This window comes from Myxine glutinosa, chromosome 13, assembly GCF_964187855.1.
Source record: "Myxine glutinosa chromosome 13, kmMyxGlut1.1, whole genome shotgun sequence".
Classification (NCBI taxonomy): domain Eukaryota; kingdom Metazoa; phylum Chordata; class Myxini; order Myxiniformes; family Myxinidae; genus Myxine; species Myxine glutinosa.
This window is the reverse complement of record NC_136273.1, coordinates 91,078,345-91,096,529: the sequence shown is the minus strand read 5'-3', so window position 1 is coordinate 91,096,529 and position 18,185 is coordinate 91,078,345. Positions and strand designations below refer to the sequence as shown.

Below are 18,185 nucleotides of genomic sequence, written 5' to 3'. Positions count from 1 at the left end.
AAAATAAGTTTTATTTTTTGTACTTTCACATGGAAGATAGGATTATTGTCATTCAAAATTTTCAATGATGCTTCAGAAAGAATTTGCTAGAAACCAATTCATGCCAGTGATACAGTTGTATGCCACAACTGAGAAAGGGGGGGGGGGGGGGGGGGAGGCATGCATTGAATGTATGTATTTGTCTCTGTTGATTTGAATGTGTGAGGACATTAACTTGTGTTTGTGTGTGTGACTTTCAATTTATAATTTGTATGTGTGTGCATTAGCACATGCGTGTATGTGTGTGTGTGTGATTGTAAATATGTAATTTGTATATGTATTGGAGATTGTGTGTGTGTTTGTGTGTGTGAGAGAGAGAGAGAGAGAGAGATAGAGGGAGAGAGGGAAAGAGGGGGGGCCGGGGGTAGGGGGGCTAATCTATTTTTGGTGGGATTAATATATGATCGGCAACATGCAGCAAAGTTTAGATTAATAATTTAAATATGAAAATTAAACAAACACAAATATATACCCACACACGATAAACAAGGTCTAAACAACTGCAGAAATACAAAGATAACTCTTAACATTGTATTGTACATGTACAAGCAGGGAGGTGAGAGTTAGAGTCTTGCTCTCGCCTCCCTGAAATTAAAATGAGGCTGAAATAAGCAGCACGTGTACCTGTCTAGTTCATTCCTTCTTTGTCATGGTTCTAAATGTCTGTGACTGTTAAATCACAACCAGCTCTGTGATTTTCTTCTTTATCATATGGCTCTTAGTTGTCATAAATCTTCTATTTTGTCATCTTCACATAATTTGTTCATTATCAACATGGAAAAGACCATTCCCATCTCTCATACATAGAGAACATAATGGAATACACGGTTCAATGCACTAGCGCCATACGGCGGCTCCGCACTGAATGGACTCAAAATGGCGTCAAATCGTTAGTTGTTGCTACTCTCTCTTTAAAGGGACTCTACACACACTCCCCGAATATCTCCCCCATTTCCCTCTCTCATTTCTCTCCCACGGCCCTCTCTCCTTCCTTCCCCACTCCCCTTCCTCCCCCACTCCCCTTCCTCCCCACTCCCCTCTCTCCTTCCTCCCACACTTCCTTCTCTCCTTCCTTCCACACTCCCCTAATCTCTCCACCACTCCACTCCACTCTCTCCTTCCTCCCACACTCCCCTAATCTCTCCCCTCTCTCCTTCCTTCCCCACTCCCCTCTCTCCTTCCCCCCCACTCCCCTCCCTCCCACACTTCCCTCTCTCCATCCTCCCACTCCCCCTAATCTCTCCCCCACTCCACTCTCTCCTTCCTCGCACAGTCCCCAAATCTCTCCCCCACTCCCCTCTCTCCTCCCCCCCCCCACTCCCCTCTCTCCTTCCTCCCCCACTTCCCTCTCTCCTTCCTCCCCCACACCGTCTCTTCTTCCTCCCCCACTCCCCTCTCTCCTTCCTCCCCCACTCCCCTCTCTGCTTCCTCCCCCACTGCCCTCTCTCCTTCCTCCCCCACTTCCCTCTCTCCTTCCTCCCCCACACACTCCCCTACTCTCTACCCCACTCCCCTCTCTCCTTCTCTCCACATTCATGCTGCACTCATGTTTACCTCATGCATATTCATGCTGCACTCATGTTTGCCTCATGTATATTCATGTTCATCCCATGTTTGCCTCATGCATATTCATGCTCATCCCATGTTTGCCTCATGCATATTCATCCCATGTTTGCCTCATGCATATTCATGCTCCACCCATGTTTGCCTCATGCATATTCATCCCATGTTTGCCTCATGCATATTCATGCTCCACCCATGTTTGCCTCATACATATTCATGCTCCACCTATGTTTGCCCCATGCATATTCATGCTCATCCCATGTTTGCCTCATGCATATTCATGCTCATCCCATGTTTGCCTCATGCATATTCATGCTCCACCCATGTTTGCCTAATGCATATTCATGCTCATCCCATGTTTGCCTAATGCATATTCATGCTCATCCCATGTTTGCCTCATGCATATTCATGCTCATCCCATGTTTTCCTCATGCATATTTATGCTCATCCCATGTTTGCCTCATGCATATTCATGTTCATCCCATGTTTGCCGCATGCATATTCATGCTCCACCTATTTTTGCCTCATGCATATCCATGCTCCACCTATGTTTGCCTCATGCATATTCATGCTCATCCCATGTTTGCCTCATGCATATTCATGTTCATCCCATGTTTTCCTCATGCATATTCATGCTCCACCCATGTTTGCCTCATGCATATTCATGCTCATCCCATGTTTGCCTCATGCATATTCATACTCCACCTATGTTTGCCTCATGCCTATTCATGCTCCACCTATGTTTTCCTCATGCATATTCATGCTCATCCCATGTTTGCCTCATGCATATTCATGCTCCACTCGTGTTTGCCTAATGCATATTCATGCTCCACTCGTGTTTGCCTCATGCGTATTCATGCTCGTCCCATGTTTGCCTCATGCATATTCATGCTCCACCCATGTTTGCCTCATGCATATTCATGCTCATCCCATGTTTGCCTCATGCATATTCATGCTCATATCATGTTTGCCTCATGCATATTCATCCCATGTTTGCCTCTGCATATTCATGCTCCACTCACGTTTTCCTCATGCATATTCATGCTGCACTCGTGTTTGCCTCATGCATATTCATCCCATATTTTCCTCATGCATATTCATCCCATGTTTGCCTCTGCATATTCATGCTCCACTCATGTTTTCCGCATACATATTCATGCTGCACTCGTGTTTGCCTCATGCATATTCATCCCATGTTTTCCTCATGCATATTCATCCCATGTTTGCCTCATGCATATTCATGCTCATCCCATGTTTGCCTAATGCATATTCATGTCTCCACTCGTTTGCCTCATGCATATTCATGCTCATCCCATGTTTGCCTCATGCATATTCATGTATATTCATGCCCAATACCACTCATGTTTGTCTCATGCATATTCATGCTCCACTTGTGTTAGCCTCATGCATATTCATGCTCCACCTATGTTTGCCTCATGCATATTCATGCTCCACTTGTGTTAGCCTCATGCATATTCATGCTCCACTCGTCTTTTCCTCATGCATATTCATGCTCCACTCGTGTTTGCCTCTGTGTGTGCATGTGTGTATGTTACGTGTGTGTCTGTGTTTGTGTGCATCTGTCTGTATATGTCGGTGTTTGTGTGCGTATGTGTGTGCGTCTGTCTGCGTCTGTGTGTATGTGTATGTCATTGGTTGTTATCTCCATTTGTGGGTTTCAGGTGGTGGAACAGAGTCCTCCCAATACCTCTTTCCAAAGTAAACACCTCCTCTTCGGTAAGGGATCATGGTTCATGGACCAAGCTGTTCAGGTTTTTCAGTTTTGTTCCAAGGAATCTTTTCAGGATCGTCACGGAATCCTGGATTTCCTTCAGTTGTAGTTCATTTATGGTAATATTCCCGGGGATGGTTTTCAAAATCTCAGTGAGGTTCTTCTTCATCATTCCTGATTCTCCAATTATCACTGGTACATTTTTGATGCTCTTCAGCTTCCAAGATCTCTTGACCTCATTTTTGAGGTCCTGGTGTTTGTTCATTTTCTTGATTTCTGTGTTGTTTAGGCCAAAATCGCTGGATACTGATATCCAAATCATCAATGCTGTTTTTTCCTTTTTGTTCCCGAGTACAATGTCCGGACGCAATGCTTTGTTTTCTATGTTCACACTCGATGGAATCATCAGGTCGTACGTGAGCTTGACGTCCTCATTTTCAATGATTCCCCATGGTTCGTGTTTCCATGAGTTTTCTGGTCCTGGGATGTTTACATTATTGCAGACATTCCAATGAATTACTTTGCATACTTTGTTGTGCCTTTGTGTGTAAAGTTGTTCTGATAATAGTATTTTGCATCCCAAGAGCAGAAGACTAGTACATCCTGTTTCTGTCTTGTAGAATCTGCACTTGTCCGTCTGGCTCAGTCCCACAATCTTTTTAAATCCATTGGTGTAGTGTCCTTGATCTTGGGCATTTTTTTTATTATTCGTTCTCCGTCCGTTGAGCTGGTTTATAACCGGCGTGGTGCTTGATCAAGCTGGAGTACAGACAGACTGACAGCGTTCACCATTACTTCAAGGTCAAACTACCACAAACCACCAGACAGTTCAGGGATCCTTGGAGTTAGTCTCCAGTGTGCTCAGCATCTGCTTCAATTATGGTTATTGGGTGGCTGGTGTTCACACCATAGCAGAAGGGAATTCCCCTTTAACCACCGTACCTGGCCACAATTCATTGAACTCGTCACGAAAAGAATGCCCAGCAAAAGGAATGAGCGTTTGAGGAGTATGACAGTAGTTTTGCCATAACCTGGCACAGGTGATAAATGCAAGAGGAGTACTGGGGTTGGGGGGGGGAGGGGGGACCTTTGCAAGAGTTGTACTGGAAGTTTTCTGATTCGTGCCCTTTCGCAATTTAATAAATCCACCTCCGTTTTGGGTTAGAGTTGGAAGCAAGGCCACACCCACAATTCAATCAAACCATTCTGGGGGTTTATTCACAGCATGATATGCAAAAATGCAGGGTGAGGGATCAATATGTGCGCTGTCCTTGAACTGCTGCCAGCAGTTGGCGATCGTTAGACCCCACGGTATCTTTCCAGCACATAACCACACCTCACAATAAGAAGCAAATAAAACTTTATTCTGGCCAAAATATTTTAATCATGTGCACATTTGGTACAGGCACAGAGCTTAAAACACCTGATGTTACACGGTGGAAAAAGCTTACGACTCATGGTGAGGAATTCTGTAAACAAGGGCAGCATGACAGGTCGTGTCCGATTTCAAAGTTCAAACAGCTGCGTGCAGGGAAAACTTTTGAGAAGTTAGAAAATGGCAGCGGACGCAAAATTCTACCACCCATTAAAAATAAAAAGATTCTCATAATTCACCATAAGCCAGTTGAAGTCAATGACACTATTAACCCTGGGGAAGGAGTGGGTGGGGCAGGGAAGAAGTAATAAAACAACACAAAAGTTACTTGCCAAAACCGTTTCGTGCTCTCAAATATACCCCTCTGCCTCTGCCCCGACCCTCAAACTCCTCAATTATTATTAAATGCACAATTACAAAAGCTGTGGAAGAAGGAAGTGGCAAAATGACATGGTACCCTGACAAAATAACCTCACACAGCATTAAGGTTTTGCAACCAGAGAAACCCAGATGAACAACTGCATACTGAAGGGGAAAATAAAATAAATTCTTTGCAAAACAGGTGCAATTTCCTCATTGGAACAACTTCACAGGACACAGCCATTGTTTGCAAGATCACAAAGAATATTACATACGTAAAAACTTGCACTCCTATATGACCGACATCAAAATAAAAAATAAAGATGCTCCAGCCACAGTCAATAACCAAAATAAATTAGTCAGTCACATCTTAACAGAAAGATGAGACTTTTGAAACTGCCGTCATGTACCATAAATATGTCTGTGCGACCACCACCTCGTCGATCTCCATCGAGCGACCCCACTTACCACCCTGAAGTTTAAACGTTTGGAACGAGCCACCCACCGACATCCGATGCTCGACTTGAGGCAAAAACCAAAAGATCCTTCAAGCAGTCAGGAAGCAGTTCGAGAGATTATAAACACCAGAAAAGGCAACTATGTTTTGAATGAAATGCACAGCACATTTTCCACTTTGTAAAAGAAGCCAAGGGACAGTATGGATTGGTGAGCAAGGCAGGTGATGAGAAACAGGCCTCGGAATATTCGGTCAAACAAAACTACGGAGTACAACTAATGATGCGTGACAGTGAAAGTATCGAACTGATCGAGACGTGTTTCACCAGCAGGTTTCATCGCGGCACTTTTCTGGCTGCGATGTGGAAGCATTTCTAATACTGACAAAATGGGCTCAACGATTCATGCAACAAAATCAGCGATAAATTAGTTTGCTTTATTTAAAAAAAAAAAAAAAAAATTGATTAGAACATTCTTCAGAGTTCTTTCCAAAATCAGAATCTTCCCACAAACATTCCCACACCCCACCTGCTCCTTCCTCCCAAATGGAACGTGTCAAAAATAATAAAATAATTAACATTTACCCCATTTCTTTTGCCCCCATCTTAACAAGTTTCGCTCGCAAAGCATGAGCCATCGATGTACGCCATCAGTCACATCCCTCGATACAACTTTGCATTTACAACATCCACCAAAGTACCACCTGTATCGTATGTATCATTTTATAATCACAGTTCTTCGATTAGAAAAATTGGCACAAACTTACATTTTTAACCTCTACCAACAAGTAAAAAAAAAAAAAAAAAAAAAAAAAAAAAAAAGTAAATTAAAGCTGCCATTTCACCAAAAAAAAGTTTCTATTTAAAAAGGTCAGAAGTCAAAACAAAAATGATTTGAAATGACAGCGAAGTGCACAAAAAAGTATTCGGAGGGACTGCGATTCACTTAATTACTGGTACGAGAAATAGACGTTACAGGAAGTTAGATTATGCCTCGGTATGTTGGCTTTGCTCGAATAACAAGTACGTACCATTGGACATCAAAATCCAAATTGCAATCATAGGGATAATGAACGTTACAAGCAGTCACACAAATAGAACTAATAAAAGTTACACCCTCACGGACGCTAAACCTGCATGTGGGAGGAATTCATTAAGTGCAACTTGGGCCTCAAGCCACAGTCCACAGTATTGCAGCCAACGGCTCTGGAAAACAGCTGGCCTTACTCGGTCTACGTTTCAACTCGAGTCTCTAAGTGGAAACCATTCTTCAATTTAGACAATGTCAACAGAATGGTGAGAGAGGTATGCTAACCACCATACAGGGCGAGTCAAAAGTCCAGAAACATAGGAAACCTTTACTTCAAAAAGACATGTGTTACAAGTGACCTGTTATTATTTGTACATCGATGTTTCCAGACTTTTGACTCACCCTGTATAAACAACTTTTCCATCATTTTCTCTGATAGACCTGGCCATGGCAAACTTCTCAAACCTAACCTGCTGCTCCTCCTCCTCCTCTAGGATCTTCTGATAGTGTCCACATGAAAGTACAGTTCCTTGAAAGTGTTCAGAGACCGACTTGTAAAACAGTTACTTCAAGGCCAAACTGGTGGTTTAATGGTTCGAGAAACTGCTGAGTCTGAGAGGTGGCGATTTGAACCCTGATCACGTCACATCTAAAAATGGTATGTGCTGCTTCCTTGCTCAATGCTCAGAATTTAAAAAAGGAATAGAGAACAAACAACCACATGTTGGCAACCATTGTGCAGGCTTGATGGGCCTAATGGCTACACTCCGTTGTAGTTCCTTGTAAGGTAGATTGATCCAGCCTGCAATATGTTACATTCCTCCGAGGCTGATTTGGTCCACTATCTCAACAGTTCCTGGAATTTATTCCTCAGACTGACTTCCTGATCCCTCTATTTTCTTCTCTTCTCTTTCCCTGTTCATCCCTTCATGCTCAAAACTGTCTGACAATATTATTCAGGGAGAGGCTTCTTCCGTGGTTATCTGATGTTCTCCACAAGTGGAAATGTCTGCTCTTCATTGTATTGTCTTGTGATCTTCCTGTTGAGGATGAATGGTGTTTTGAACCAACCTTGTTCTTTGTCTGCATAGTTTTTGTCTCGTGCTCTTCCTTCAAATCTTTCAAGAGTGCCAAACACCACACCGTGCTTTCTCCAGTCTCTTGCACACACATCGTCCACACCCCCCTCATACCCACACCCAACCCTTCCAATCAATTCATTATCATTCTTCCATTCGTGCCACGATACTCGTTTGACTTGTGTCCACATTATTGTGATTGCCTCTTCCCCCATGTTCCCCCAGAGTGTGCAAAGTATCATTGAGCAAATCCACAAGGCTCGATTTCCGCATAAAAAATAGTTGGGGGGCTTGGCTAATCAAGCTATTTGGATAAAAAAATTGTAAGAAAAAAAATAACTATCGAAGCAAAATGGGGTCGAGTTCAAATTAAAATAAAAGTCGGATTTGCAAGTACACATTGTGAAGTTAAAAAAGGGTTCTTAACCCAACAAAACCCCTTCCAAAATACGAGGCCAATTGTGTGCATCAGGCAATAGCAGAGAGGTGCAGGTCAAAGAAAACAACAATGGTCAGCACACCCTCAATTAAAAGATTTCTGATAAATCGATGAATTTCTACTGTTTTATTGATTCAATCTATTGACTTCACAACAACGGTTAAAAAAAAACCTGCAGTCTTCAAAACGTGCGTGGTTCATGGCCTATCAAGTCTGGCACCAATCAGTGCAGGTGCCTCGGTGTACATGTATCGGGGTACCATGCGACGTTGGCACAGCGTGCTGCCATTTCACCTGGCCCGTCACATTTGCAAGGTGCTTGGTAGAATCACATCCGAAAAAAAATTGCAACAAATGAAAACAAAAATTGCCATACAAACTGGAGCAAATGTAATCAAATTATTCTGTACGAGGTCTTAAAAAAAAAAGTTTTTAGCTATCCCTTGGAGACATGAATCAAATATCACAGGAGGAACAAAATGCAATCAATCATGTGAGGTTGTGCTTTACAAGCCAGGTGTTTAAATCACAACAGCAGTGTAAAAACCAGAAAAATGCAATTTCATTCACAAAGAAAAATAATAATAATAATAATAATAATAATTAAAAAAAAAAAAAATCACAGGCCGAGGAAAATGCAAGAGAGGCTGTGTCAGGCTCCGAAAGTACTTTTACTGAATACAGCAGTTGTTCCGATGGCCATTTGTCTCGCGGAATCGGAGGCGCATTTTGGGTCGATACTTCTCAAGGTACAGCAATTGTTTGCTGTTTATTGCTCCCCTCCGCTTCCTGGAATGCAGAAAGGGCAAAATAGGTTTTATAAAAAACAAAATTCGTTTTCACTGCACTAAATACAATCTCATCTTTTAATGCCCAAAATAAAAACTATGCAAGGATCTCAAGCATATTTAAAAGACAATAAACTTGCAAATACCCATGCCTGGATTTCACTGTGTACAGGTGAAAAACACGATGTTCACTGACAAATACACAGAAAAGGAAGTATAAAAGGGGAAGGCGGAAAGAATGGTCGGAAGAAGTCATGTATAATAATAAAATAAAATAAAAACCACCTTTAGAGGCCATTTTTCCCCGCAAGCGGGGGTTGGCCTTTTTCGGGAATTGTGGTTGTTGTTGTTTTTCGGTCCCCTTTTTGAAGCAATGTTTTACGGCCGGATGCCCTTCCTGACGCCAACCCTTTTTGCCGCCTTTAACGACAAGCAGGGAATTACCAGTGAACTGGTACTCAATTTGCCGACCTCGGAAGGATGACAGGCTGAGTCAACCCCCCTGGCGTTAATTCAGCGATTGACCGGGATTCGATGTACAAGACCGGGATAAGAAGAAGTCATGTATAATAGAAAGGTAAAAATAAGTTGTGCGTCATAGAAAGGTAAAAATAAGTTGTGTGTAATAGAAGGATAAGAAGAAGTCGTGCATAATAGAAGGATAAGAAGAAGTCATGTATAATAGCAGGATAAGAAGAAGTTGTGTATAATAGAAGGATAAGAAGAAGTTGTGTATAATAGCAGGATAAGAATAAGTCGTGTATAATAGCAGGATAAGAATAAGTCGTGTATAATAGCAGGATAAGAAGAAGTCGTGTACAATAGAAGGATAAGAAGAAGTCATGTATAATAGCAGGATAAGAAGAAGTTGTATATAATAGAAGGATAAAAAGAAGTCGTGTATAATAGCAGGATAAGAATAAGTCGTGTATAATAGAAGGATAAGAAGAAGTTGTGTATAATAGCAGGATAAGAATAAGTCGTGTATAATAGAAGGATAAGAAGAAGTCGTGTATAATATAAGGATAAGAATAAGTCGTGTATAATAGAAGGATAAGAATAAGTCGTGTATAATAGAAGGATAAGAAGAAGTCATGTATAATAGCAGGATAAGAATAAGTCGTGTATAATAGCAGGATAAGAAGAAGTCGTGTACAATAGAAGGATAAGAAGAAGTCGTGTATAATAGAAGGATAAGAAGAAGTCATGTATAATAGCAGGATAAGAATAAGTCGTGTATAATAGAAGGATAAGAAGAAGTTGTGTATAATAGCAGGATAAGAATAAGTCGTGTATAATAGAAGGATAAGAAGAAGTCATGTATAATAGCAGGATAAGAATAAGTCGTGTATAATAGAAGGGTAAGAAGAAGTTGTGTATAATAGCAGGATAAGAATAAGTCGTGTATAATAGCAGGATAAGAAGAAGTCGTGTATAATAGCAGGATAAGAAGAAGTCATGTATAATAGCAGGATAAGAAGAAGTTGTGTATAATAGAAGGATAAGAAGAAGTCATGTATAATAGAAGGATAAGAAGAAGTCATGTATAATAGCAGGATAAGAAGAAGTTGTGTATAATAGAAGGATAAGAAGAAGTCGTGTACAATAGAAGGGTAAGAATAAGTCGTGTATAATAGCAGGATAAGAAGAAGTCATGTATAATAGCAGGATAAGAAGAAGTTGTGTATAATAGAAGGATAAGAAGAAGTCATGTATAATAGAAGGATAAGAAGAAGTCATGTATAATAGCAGGATAAGAAGAAGTTGTGTATAATAGAAGGATAAGAAGAAGTCATGAATAATAGCAGGATAAGAAGAAGTCATGAATAATAGCAGGATAAGAAGAAGTTGTGTATAATAGAAGGATAAGAAGAAGTCATGTATAATAGAAGGATAAGAAGAAGTCATGTATAATAGCAGGATAAGAAGAAGTTGTGTATAATAGAAGGATAAGAAGAAGTCATGAATAATAGCAGGATAAGAAGAAGTCATGAATAATAGCAGGATAAGAAGAAGTTGTGTATAATAGAAGGATAAGAAGAAGTCATGTATAATAGAAGGATAAGAAGAAGTCATGTATAATAGCAGGATAAGAAGAAGTTGTGTATAATAGAAGGATAAGAAGAAGTCATGTTTTATAGCAGGATAAGAAGAAGTTGTGTATAATAGAAGGATAAGAAGAAGTCATGTATAATAGCAGGACAAGAAGAAGTTGTGTAGAATAGAAGGATAAGAAGAAGTCGAGTATAATAGCAGGATAAGAAGAAGTTGTGCATAATAGAAGGATAAGAAGAAGTCGTGTATAATAGAAGGATAAGAAGAAGTCGAGTATAATAGCAGGATAAGAAGAAGTTGTGTATAATAGAAGGATAAGAAGAAGTCGAGTATAATAGCAGGATAAGAAGACGTTGTGTATAATAGAAGGATAAGAAGAAGTCATGTATAATAGCAGGATAAGAAGAAGTTGTGTATAATAGAAGGATAAGAAGAAGTCGTGTATAATAGAAGGATAAGAAGAAGTCGAGTATAATAGCAGGATAAGAAGAAGTTGTGTATAATAGAAGGATAAGAAGAAGTCATGTATAATAGCAGGATAAGAAGACGTTGTGTATAATAGAAGGATAAGAAGAAGTCATGTATAATAGCAGGATAAGAATAAGTCGTGTATAATAGAAGGATAAGAAGAAGTCATGTATAATAGCAGGATAAGAAGACGTTGTGTATAATAGAAGGATAAGAAGAAGTTGTGTGTAATAGAAGGATAAGAAGAAGTTGTGTATAATAGAAGGGTAAGAAGAAGTCATGCACAATAGAAGGATAAGAAGAAGTCGTGTACAATAGAAGGGTAAGAATAAAGCGTGTATAATAGAAGGATAAGAAGAAGTCGTGTACAATAGAAGGGTAAGAATAAGTCGTGTATAATAGAAGGATAAGAAGAAGTCATGTATAATAGCAGGATAAGAAGAAGTTGTGTATAATAGAAAGGTAAGAAGTCATGTGTACAGTGCCTTCAGAAAATATTCACACCCCTTGTGTATTCACATTGAAAATATTCACTTTTTTGTGTTAAATCGTGAATTTAAAATAGATTAATCGAGATTGTTTTTGTCACTGATCTATACACAATACCCCATAATGTCAAAATGGATTATTTTTATTTTTTTAGAAATGTTTACAAAATAATTAAAAATAAAATACAGAAATATCTAATTTACCAAAGTATTCAGCCCCAGTTTTCACTGGGGTAAGAGTTCAGTTTTCAGTTTTTCACTTCTTACCCCCAGTTTCTTATCCTTTCACTTTCAATATGAGTGGCTACCCCGCTGGCGTTAATTGTGCATTGGCGTTAATAAAACCCTGGTGTTGGGCTAGCGGCTAGGGTGCCGGCTTAGGATCCTAGGATCCTGGGTTCGAATCCCGGTCGATCGCTGAATTAACGCCAGGGGGGTTGACTCAGCCTGTCATCCTTCCGAGGTCGGCTAATTGAGTACCAGCTCACTGGTAATTCCCTGTTTGTCGTTAAAGGCGACAAAAAGGGTTGGCGTCAGGAAGGGCATCCGGCCGTAAAACATTGCTTCAAAAAGGGGACCGAAAAACAACAACAACCACGGCTCCCGAAAAAGGCCAACCCCCGCTTTGCGGGGAAAAATGGCCTCTAAAGGTGGTTTTTTTTCAATATGAGTGGCTAACCCAGTTTCAAAAGCCGCCAAGCTCCTGAAAGTACTCTTTGGGACGCCAAGCTCAGTGCCGGCTGAAGGGGTTTATTTTCATTTTATCTTTCCCTTGACGCCGAGGAGTTCTGGAAATCTCGCAAGATTGTGAAAGAAAACATCTGTCATTATTTACTTTTAACAATGCGTATAAAGCAAGTCGTATAAAGCATCGGGGCCTGGCGAAGTGTGCGGGCGGACGGAGGGGCTGGAGCTTGGAGCCGCGTGTGGACGGTGGACAAGACGACGGACAGATACCACATTTCCCCACATGAGGTTTTGGACAACTGCTGGGCTCTTGGAAGCTGAAGGCCGCATTGGACTTGACGGTAGAGAATAGAAAGGAGGCCGTCTAATCTGCTCGCCTCACGCTTGTTGTGTCTTCGACGCTCGGTGTTCTACACCGCCATTTTGGACCACTTCCCGCATGAGTGGCTACCCCAGTTTCAACAGCCACCAAGCTCCTGAAAGTACTCTTTGGGGCGCCAAGCTAAGTGCCGGCTGAAGGGGTTTATTTCCATTTTATCTTTCCCTTGACCCCCCCCCCCCCCCCCAACCACACAGAATTTCCATGTTTTAAACGTTTCCCAGTGTATACCCTGGATAAGAATAGGTACACCGTATCCCTGCATGTCGTAAACGACGACTAAGAGGGTTGGCGTCAGGAAGGGCATCCGGCCATAAAAACATTGCCTCAAAAAGGGAACCATGACAATTACAACTACATAAGGGCAGGGTACAGCCCGAAGTGGAGATCGGTTTCTGAGGTTTGGGACATGGAATGTAGGGACAATGACAGGGAGATCAGGAGAAGTGGTGGAAGTATTGGTCAGAAGAAGAGTGGACATATGTTGTGTGCAAGAGACGAGATGGAAGGGAAGTGGTGTGCGAATGGTGAAGGGTAGGCAGGGACAGAAATACAAGTTTGTGTGGCAAGGGTGCCTGGAGGGCGTGAATGGTGTTGGTGCCCTGTTTTCTGAGGAGTTTGTAGACAGTGTGGTGAGTGTGACGAGAGTGAGTGATAGGTTGATGATGGTGAAAATGATGATTGGAAAGCTAATGGTGAATGTCATCTCGGGATATGCTCCGCAGGTTGGTCGAAGCGATGAAGAGAAGGACAAGTTCTGGTGTGCGATAGAGAAGCTGATGGAAAACGTGAAAGATGAGGAAGTTGTTGTGGTAGGAGGAGACCTAAATGGACACGTGGGAAGGAGTATGGATGGTTTTGATGGAGTTCATGGGGGTTACGGATATGGTGTGAGAAATGGAGAAGGTGAAAGGATTTTGGAGTTTGCTGAGGGAGCTGATTTGTTGATTTGTAATACTCAGTTCCAGAAAGAGGATAATAAGCTTGTTACATACACGTCAGGTGGGTCGACGACAACCGTTGACTACCTGATGGTGCGTAGGCGAGATAGGGGGCACCTCCGGGACACAAAGGTGATCCCAGGGGAGGAGGCTGTTTCACAGCACCACTTGGTTGTCTGCGACGTAAGGGTGAAAGGTGCGAGGAGAGCTCGGCGGGTGAAGTACCAACCGAGAATGAAGGTGTGGAGGTTGAAAGAGGTGACAGTAAGGGAGGCATTAAAAGAGAGGCTGAGTAGGGTCGAGGATGATGTGGTTGAGCTTGAAAGTGGTTGGATGTCGATGAAAGCTAGTCTGTTGGGAGCCGTTGGTGAGGTAAGTGGATGGACAAAAGGACCACCGAGGCACTCGGAAACATGGTGGTGGGATGATGAAGTTGGAAAGAGGATTGACGAGAAGAGGAAGAAGTTCAAGGAGTGGCAGAAGGCGAAGGGTACGGGAGCAGAAACAGCAGAGCATGAAAGTTATAAGGCAGCCAGGAAGGCTGCAAAGAAAGAGGTAGCAAAGGCGCAGGAGGCATGTAGGAAAATGTTCGGAGAACGCTTGGATTCGGAAGAGGGTCAGAAAGCAGTATTCAGGATTGCAAAGCAGATAGCGAAAGAGAGGTGTGATGTGATGGGGGTGAGTTGCTTGAAGGATGAAGTGGGACAAATCGTTGTGGACCCAGATGGAATTAAAGGAAGATGGAAAAGATATATGGAAATGCTGTTGAATACAGAGAATGAATGGGATGGCAACATAGAGAGTAACCCAGTTTTAGGACTGGCAGAGAAGATAACTGAGAAGGAAGTTGAGGAAGCGATAAAAGCAATGAAGGGTAGAAAAGCAGGAGGGCCGACGGGAGTTGTGGGAGATATGTTGAAGGCAGCAGGAAGTTGGGGTGTGAAGAGAATGACAGAGATCTGTAATCTGGTGGTGAAAGAAGGCCGCATTCCAGTGGATTGGGAACCGAGTACCCTCGTCCCTCTATACAAGAGGAAAGGTGACCCTCTGGAGTGTGGCTCGTACCGAGCGATAAAGTTATTGGAGCATGGAATGAAGGTATTGAAAAGGGTGTTGGAGAGGAGGATAAGGAAGAAAGTGAAGATCGACGAAATGCAGTTTGGATTCATGCCAGGATGAGGAACGACAGACGCGCTTTTCATTGTGAGGCAGTTGCAGGAGAAGTACATGGAGAAGAGGAAGAAGTTGTTTCTTGGGTTTGTTGATCTGGAGAAAGCATTCGATAGGGTACCACGCAAAGTATTGACATGGGCATTGAGAAAGTTAGGAGTGGAGGAATGGTTGATCAGAGTCGTGATGGCAATGTACAAAAGAGCGCGCACAGCTGTAAGGACGAAGGACGGGAACAGTGGTGAGTTTGAGGTGAAGGTGGGAGTGCATCAGGGGTCGGTACTAATGTCAAGTCGTAGATTCGTTATTGCTTAAAGTTCTGTATAAGACGTCGGTCGAATAATATGTTATGATTTTAATGTTGCTTATATGCTATTTTCATAAGTGAATAAAGGGCTTTCCGCTCCTCTTTAGTATAAATGGGAAAGTACTCGATGCATTTCGTGCTGGACGGATGGCTCGTCCTCCGTGTGCCCTCTTGATGCAAGATAAGCCCGGTCATAAACTCTCTCCATTCGGTCCGCAGATGGCGCCTCGAGCCGCGGGCTGGCGGACGTTTATACGCGCGTGGAATGTGTAGTTTCATGTAAAATGCTCGGATTGTATACATAAACCTTTGAATAATGGTCTTATCTGGGCCAAGCATGCACTCTTCTCTCTGTGAGTTACATTTTCTGTCACCTCGGAGCTTTGAAACTACATCTGGTCCGAATGATAAGGTGCGTGCTGCACTCCCCCGAATGACAGAGCGGATAACGGTGGGGGCTAGGGATAACGGTGGGAGGAACTCTCGCCAGTTCCTTTGTTCTCTCGGAGATTTTCTGATAATCGTGTTCCTATTTAAGTGAACTGTGAATCTTTGCATTTTTAGGAAGGGCTGAACGTGGCATGAGGGCAAGTCGTGCTATAGAGTTCGCTTCCTCCGGATCTGTATAAGTTGGTATTAATAAAGATCGTCATTCTCAGGCTATTGGTGGAACTTCTTTTAAGAGCCAAGAGTTGTTTCTTGACACTAAGTCCACTACTATTTGTAGCTGTGATGGAGGTGCTGGCTCAGAACGTAAAGGAGGGTTTACCGTGGGAGTTGTTGTATGCAGATGATCTGGTGTTGATTGCGGAAAGTATGGATGGACTGAAGGAAAAGATGAACACGTGGAAGGAATGTATGGAGACAAAAGGTCTGAAGGTGAATATCGGAAAGACGAAGGTGATGGCAAGTGGTAAAGCATGTGGTGAGGTGGAAAGAACTGGGAAGTGGCCCTGTGCTGTGTGTAGGAAGGGTGTCGGAGTGAACTCCATTCAATGTACAATGTGCGCTGAGTGGGTTCATCAAAAATGTAATGGTCTGAGAGGGTCAGTAACCAGTGTGGCAGCTACATTCAAATGTAAGGTGTGCACAGAGGGAGCTACAGATGGAGGAAATGTTGAGTTGGATCTTGGAGACGGCGTGAAGCTGGAAGGTGTGAAAACATTTTCCTACCTCGGAGACATGCTGAATGGAGAAGGTGGATCAGACTCGGCAACGGTTGCTCGAGTGAGATGTGCATGGAAGAAGTTTCGGGAACTGAGTGGCGTGCTGATGATGAGGGGAGTGTCGTTGAAGCTGAAGGGAAAGGTGTATGCTGCATGTGTGAGAAGTGTTATGATTTATGGGAGCGAGACATGGGTAATGAACGTAGAGCAGCAACGAAGGTTGGAAAGGGTGGAAATGCGAATGGTTCGACGGATGTGCTGAGTATCGTTGAGAGAGAGGAAGACAAATGATGAATTGCGAAAGATGATGGGAATAGAGCCTGTGATTGATACTGTGAAGAGGAACAGGTTGAGATGGTTTGGTCATGTGTTGAGGAAGGATGAAAGTGACTGGTTGAGAAGAGTGGTGGAAATGAATGTAGAATGAAGCAGAGGACGGGGAAGACCGAGAAAGACTTGGCTAAAGATGGTGGAAGAAGAAATGCGGGCAAGGGGGTTAACAAGGAGAGATGCAGAAAATAGGGCAAAATGGAGAAGATTGTCATGGGGACCGCAAGGCTAACCCCCGCTCTAGCAGGGAAAATGGCCTTTAAAATGCATGTTGTTGTATTCAGCCCCCTGAGCAATACTTTGTCGAAGCACCTTTGGCAGTGAATCCAGCTTTGAGTCTTCTTGGGTATATCTGTATCAGCTTTGCACATCCGGACTTGGGGAGTTTCTCCCATTCTTCCTTGCAGATTTACTCAAGCTCTGTCAAGTTGGGTGGGGAGCACCGGTGACCTGCAATGTTAAAATCTTTCCATAGATTCTCAATGAGATTCAAGTCTGGGCTTTGGCTGGGGTACTCAAGGACTGTCACGTTCTTGTTCTGAAGCCATTCCAGTGTTGCTTTGGCTGTATGCTTGGGGTCACTTTACTGTTGGAACGTAAATCTTCACTGTAGTTTAAGGTCTTTTGCACTCTGAAGCAGAATTTGCCTGTATTTGGCTCAATTTTTTGTTCCCTTGATCCTTACAAGTCTTCCAGTCCCTGCCACTTTAAATGATCCCCATAGCATGATGCTGCCACCACCATGCTTTAAGGCAGGGATGGTGTAAGATGGGTGATGAGCTGTGCTCAGTTTCCACCAGACATAGAGCTTTGCATTTAGGCCAAAGTTACATTTTCATCTCATCAGACCACAGAATCTTTTACCTCATGCTCTGAGTCTTTCACGTGCCTTTTTGCAAACTCGATGTGTGCTCTCGTGCCTTTTTCTCACGAGTGGCTTCCATTTGGTGACTTTCCCATAACGCCTAGATTTGTGAAGTGCTGCAGAAGCTCTTGTCCTTCAGCATTTTTTTTTTTTTTAATGTAGAAGGCTCCAGGCACGGACTATGTCGTCCTCATCGAAGCCAGGCCTAAATAAAAGAGCTGCATTGATAGAAACGTAAAGAAGGAGAGAATAGTCTAAGAGTTTTTGAGAAAGCAGAAAATCTGCTTTTTGAAAAGGGGAAGATCATAAGTGTTTGGAAAGACATGTGCAGGTAAAGAGTTCCAGAGTTTGGCAGTGGAGGGGAAGAAACAAACATCATGATGGCCCACCCTTGAGTTGCCAATGGCCACACAATAATCATGAGATGTAGTGGCTTGTCAAGTATTCCGTGGCCTCGCTAATGGCGGAG

General features: G+C 42.6%; 1 protein-coding gene across 2 annotated transcripts in view; it reads right to left on the bottom strand.

Moving 5' to 3' along the window:
* Positions 1-4,677: 4,677 nt before the first annotated feature.
* LOC137439117 (protein tyrosine phosphatase type IVA 1) overlaps positions 4,678-18,185 on the bottom strand; it is an 86,496-nt gene continuing 72,988 nt past the window's right edge. For both annotated transcript variants that reach the window (XM_068134829.2, XM_068134830.2), the window contains one exon: positions 4,678-8,861. In XM_068134829.2, the coding sequence (XP_067990930.1) occupies positions 8,744-8,861 (118 nt within the window). In that variant the 3' untranslated portion in view covers positions 4,678-8,743. The remainder of the gene's footprint in view (positions 8,862-18,185) is intronic.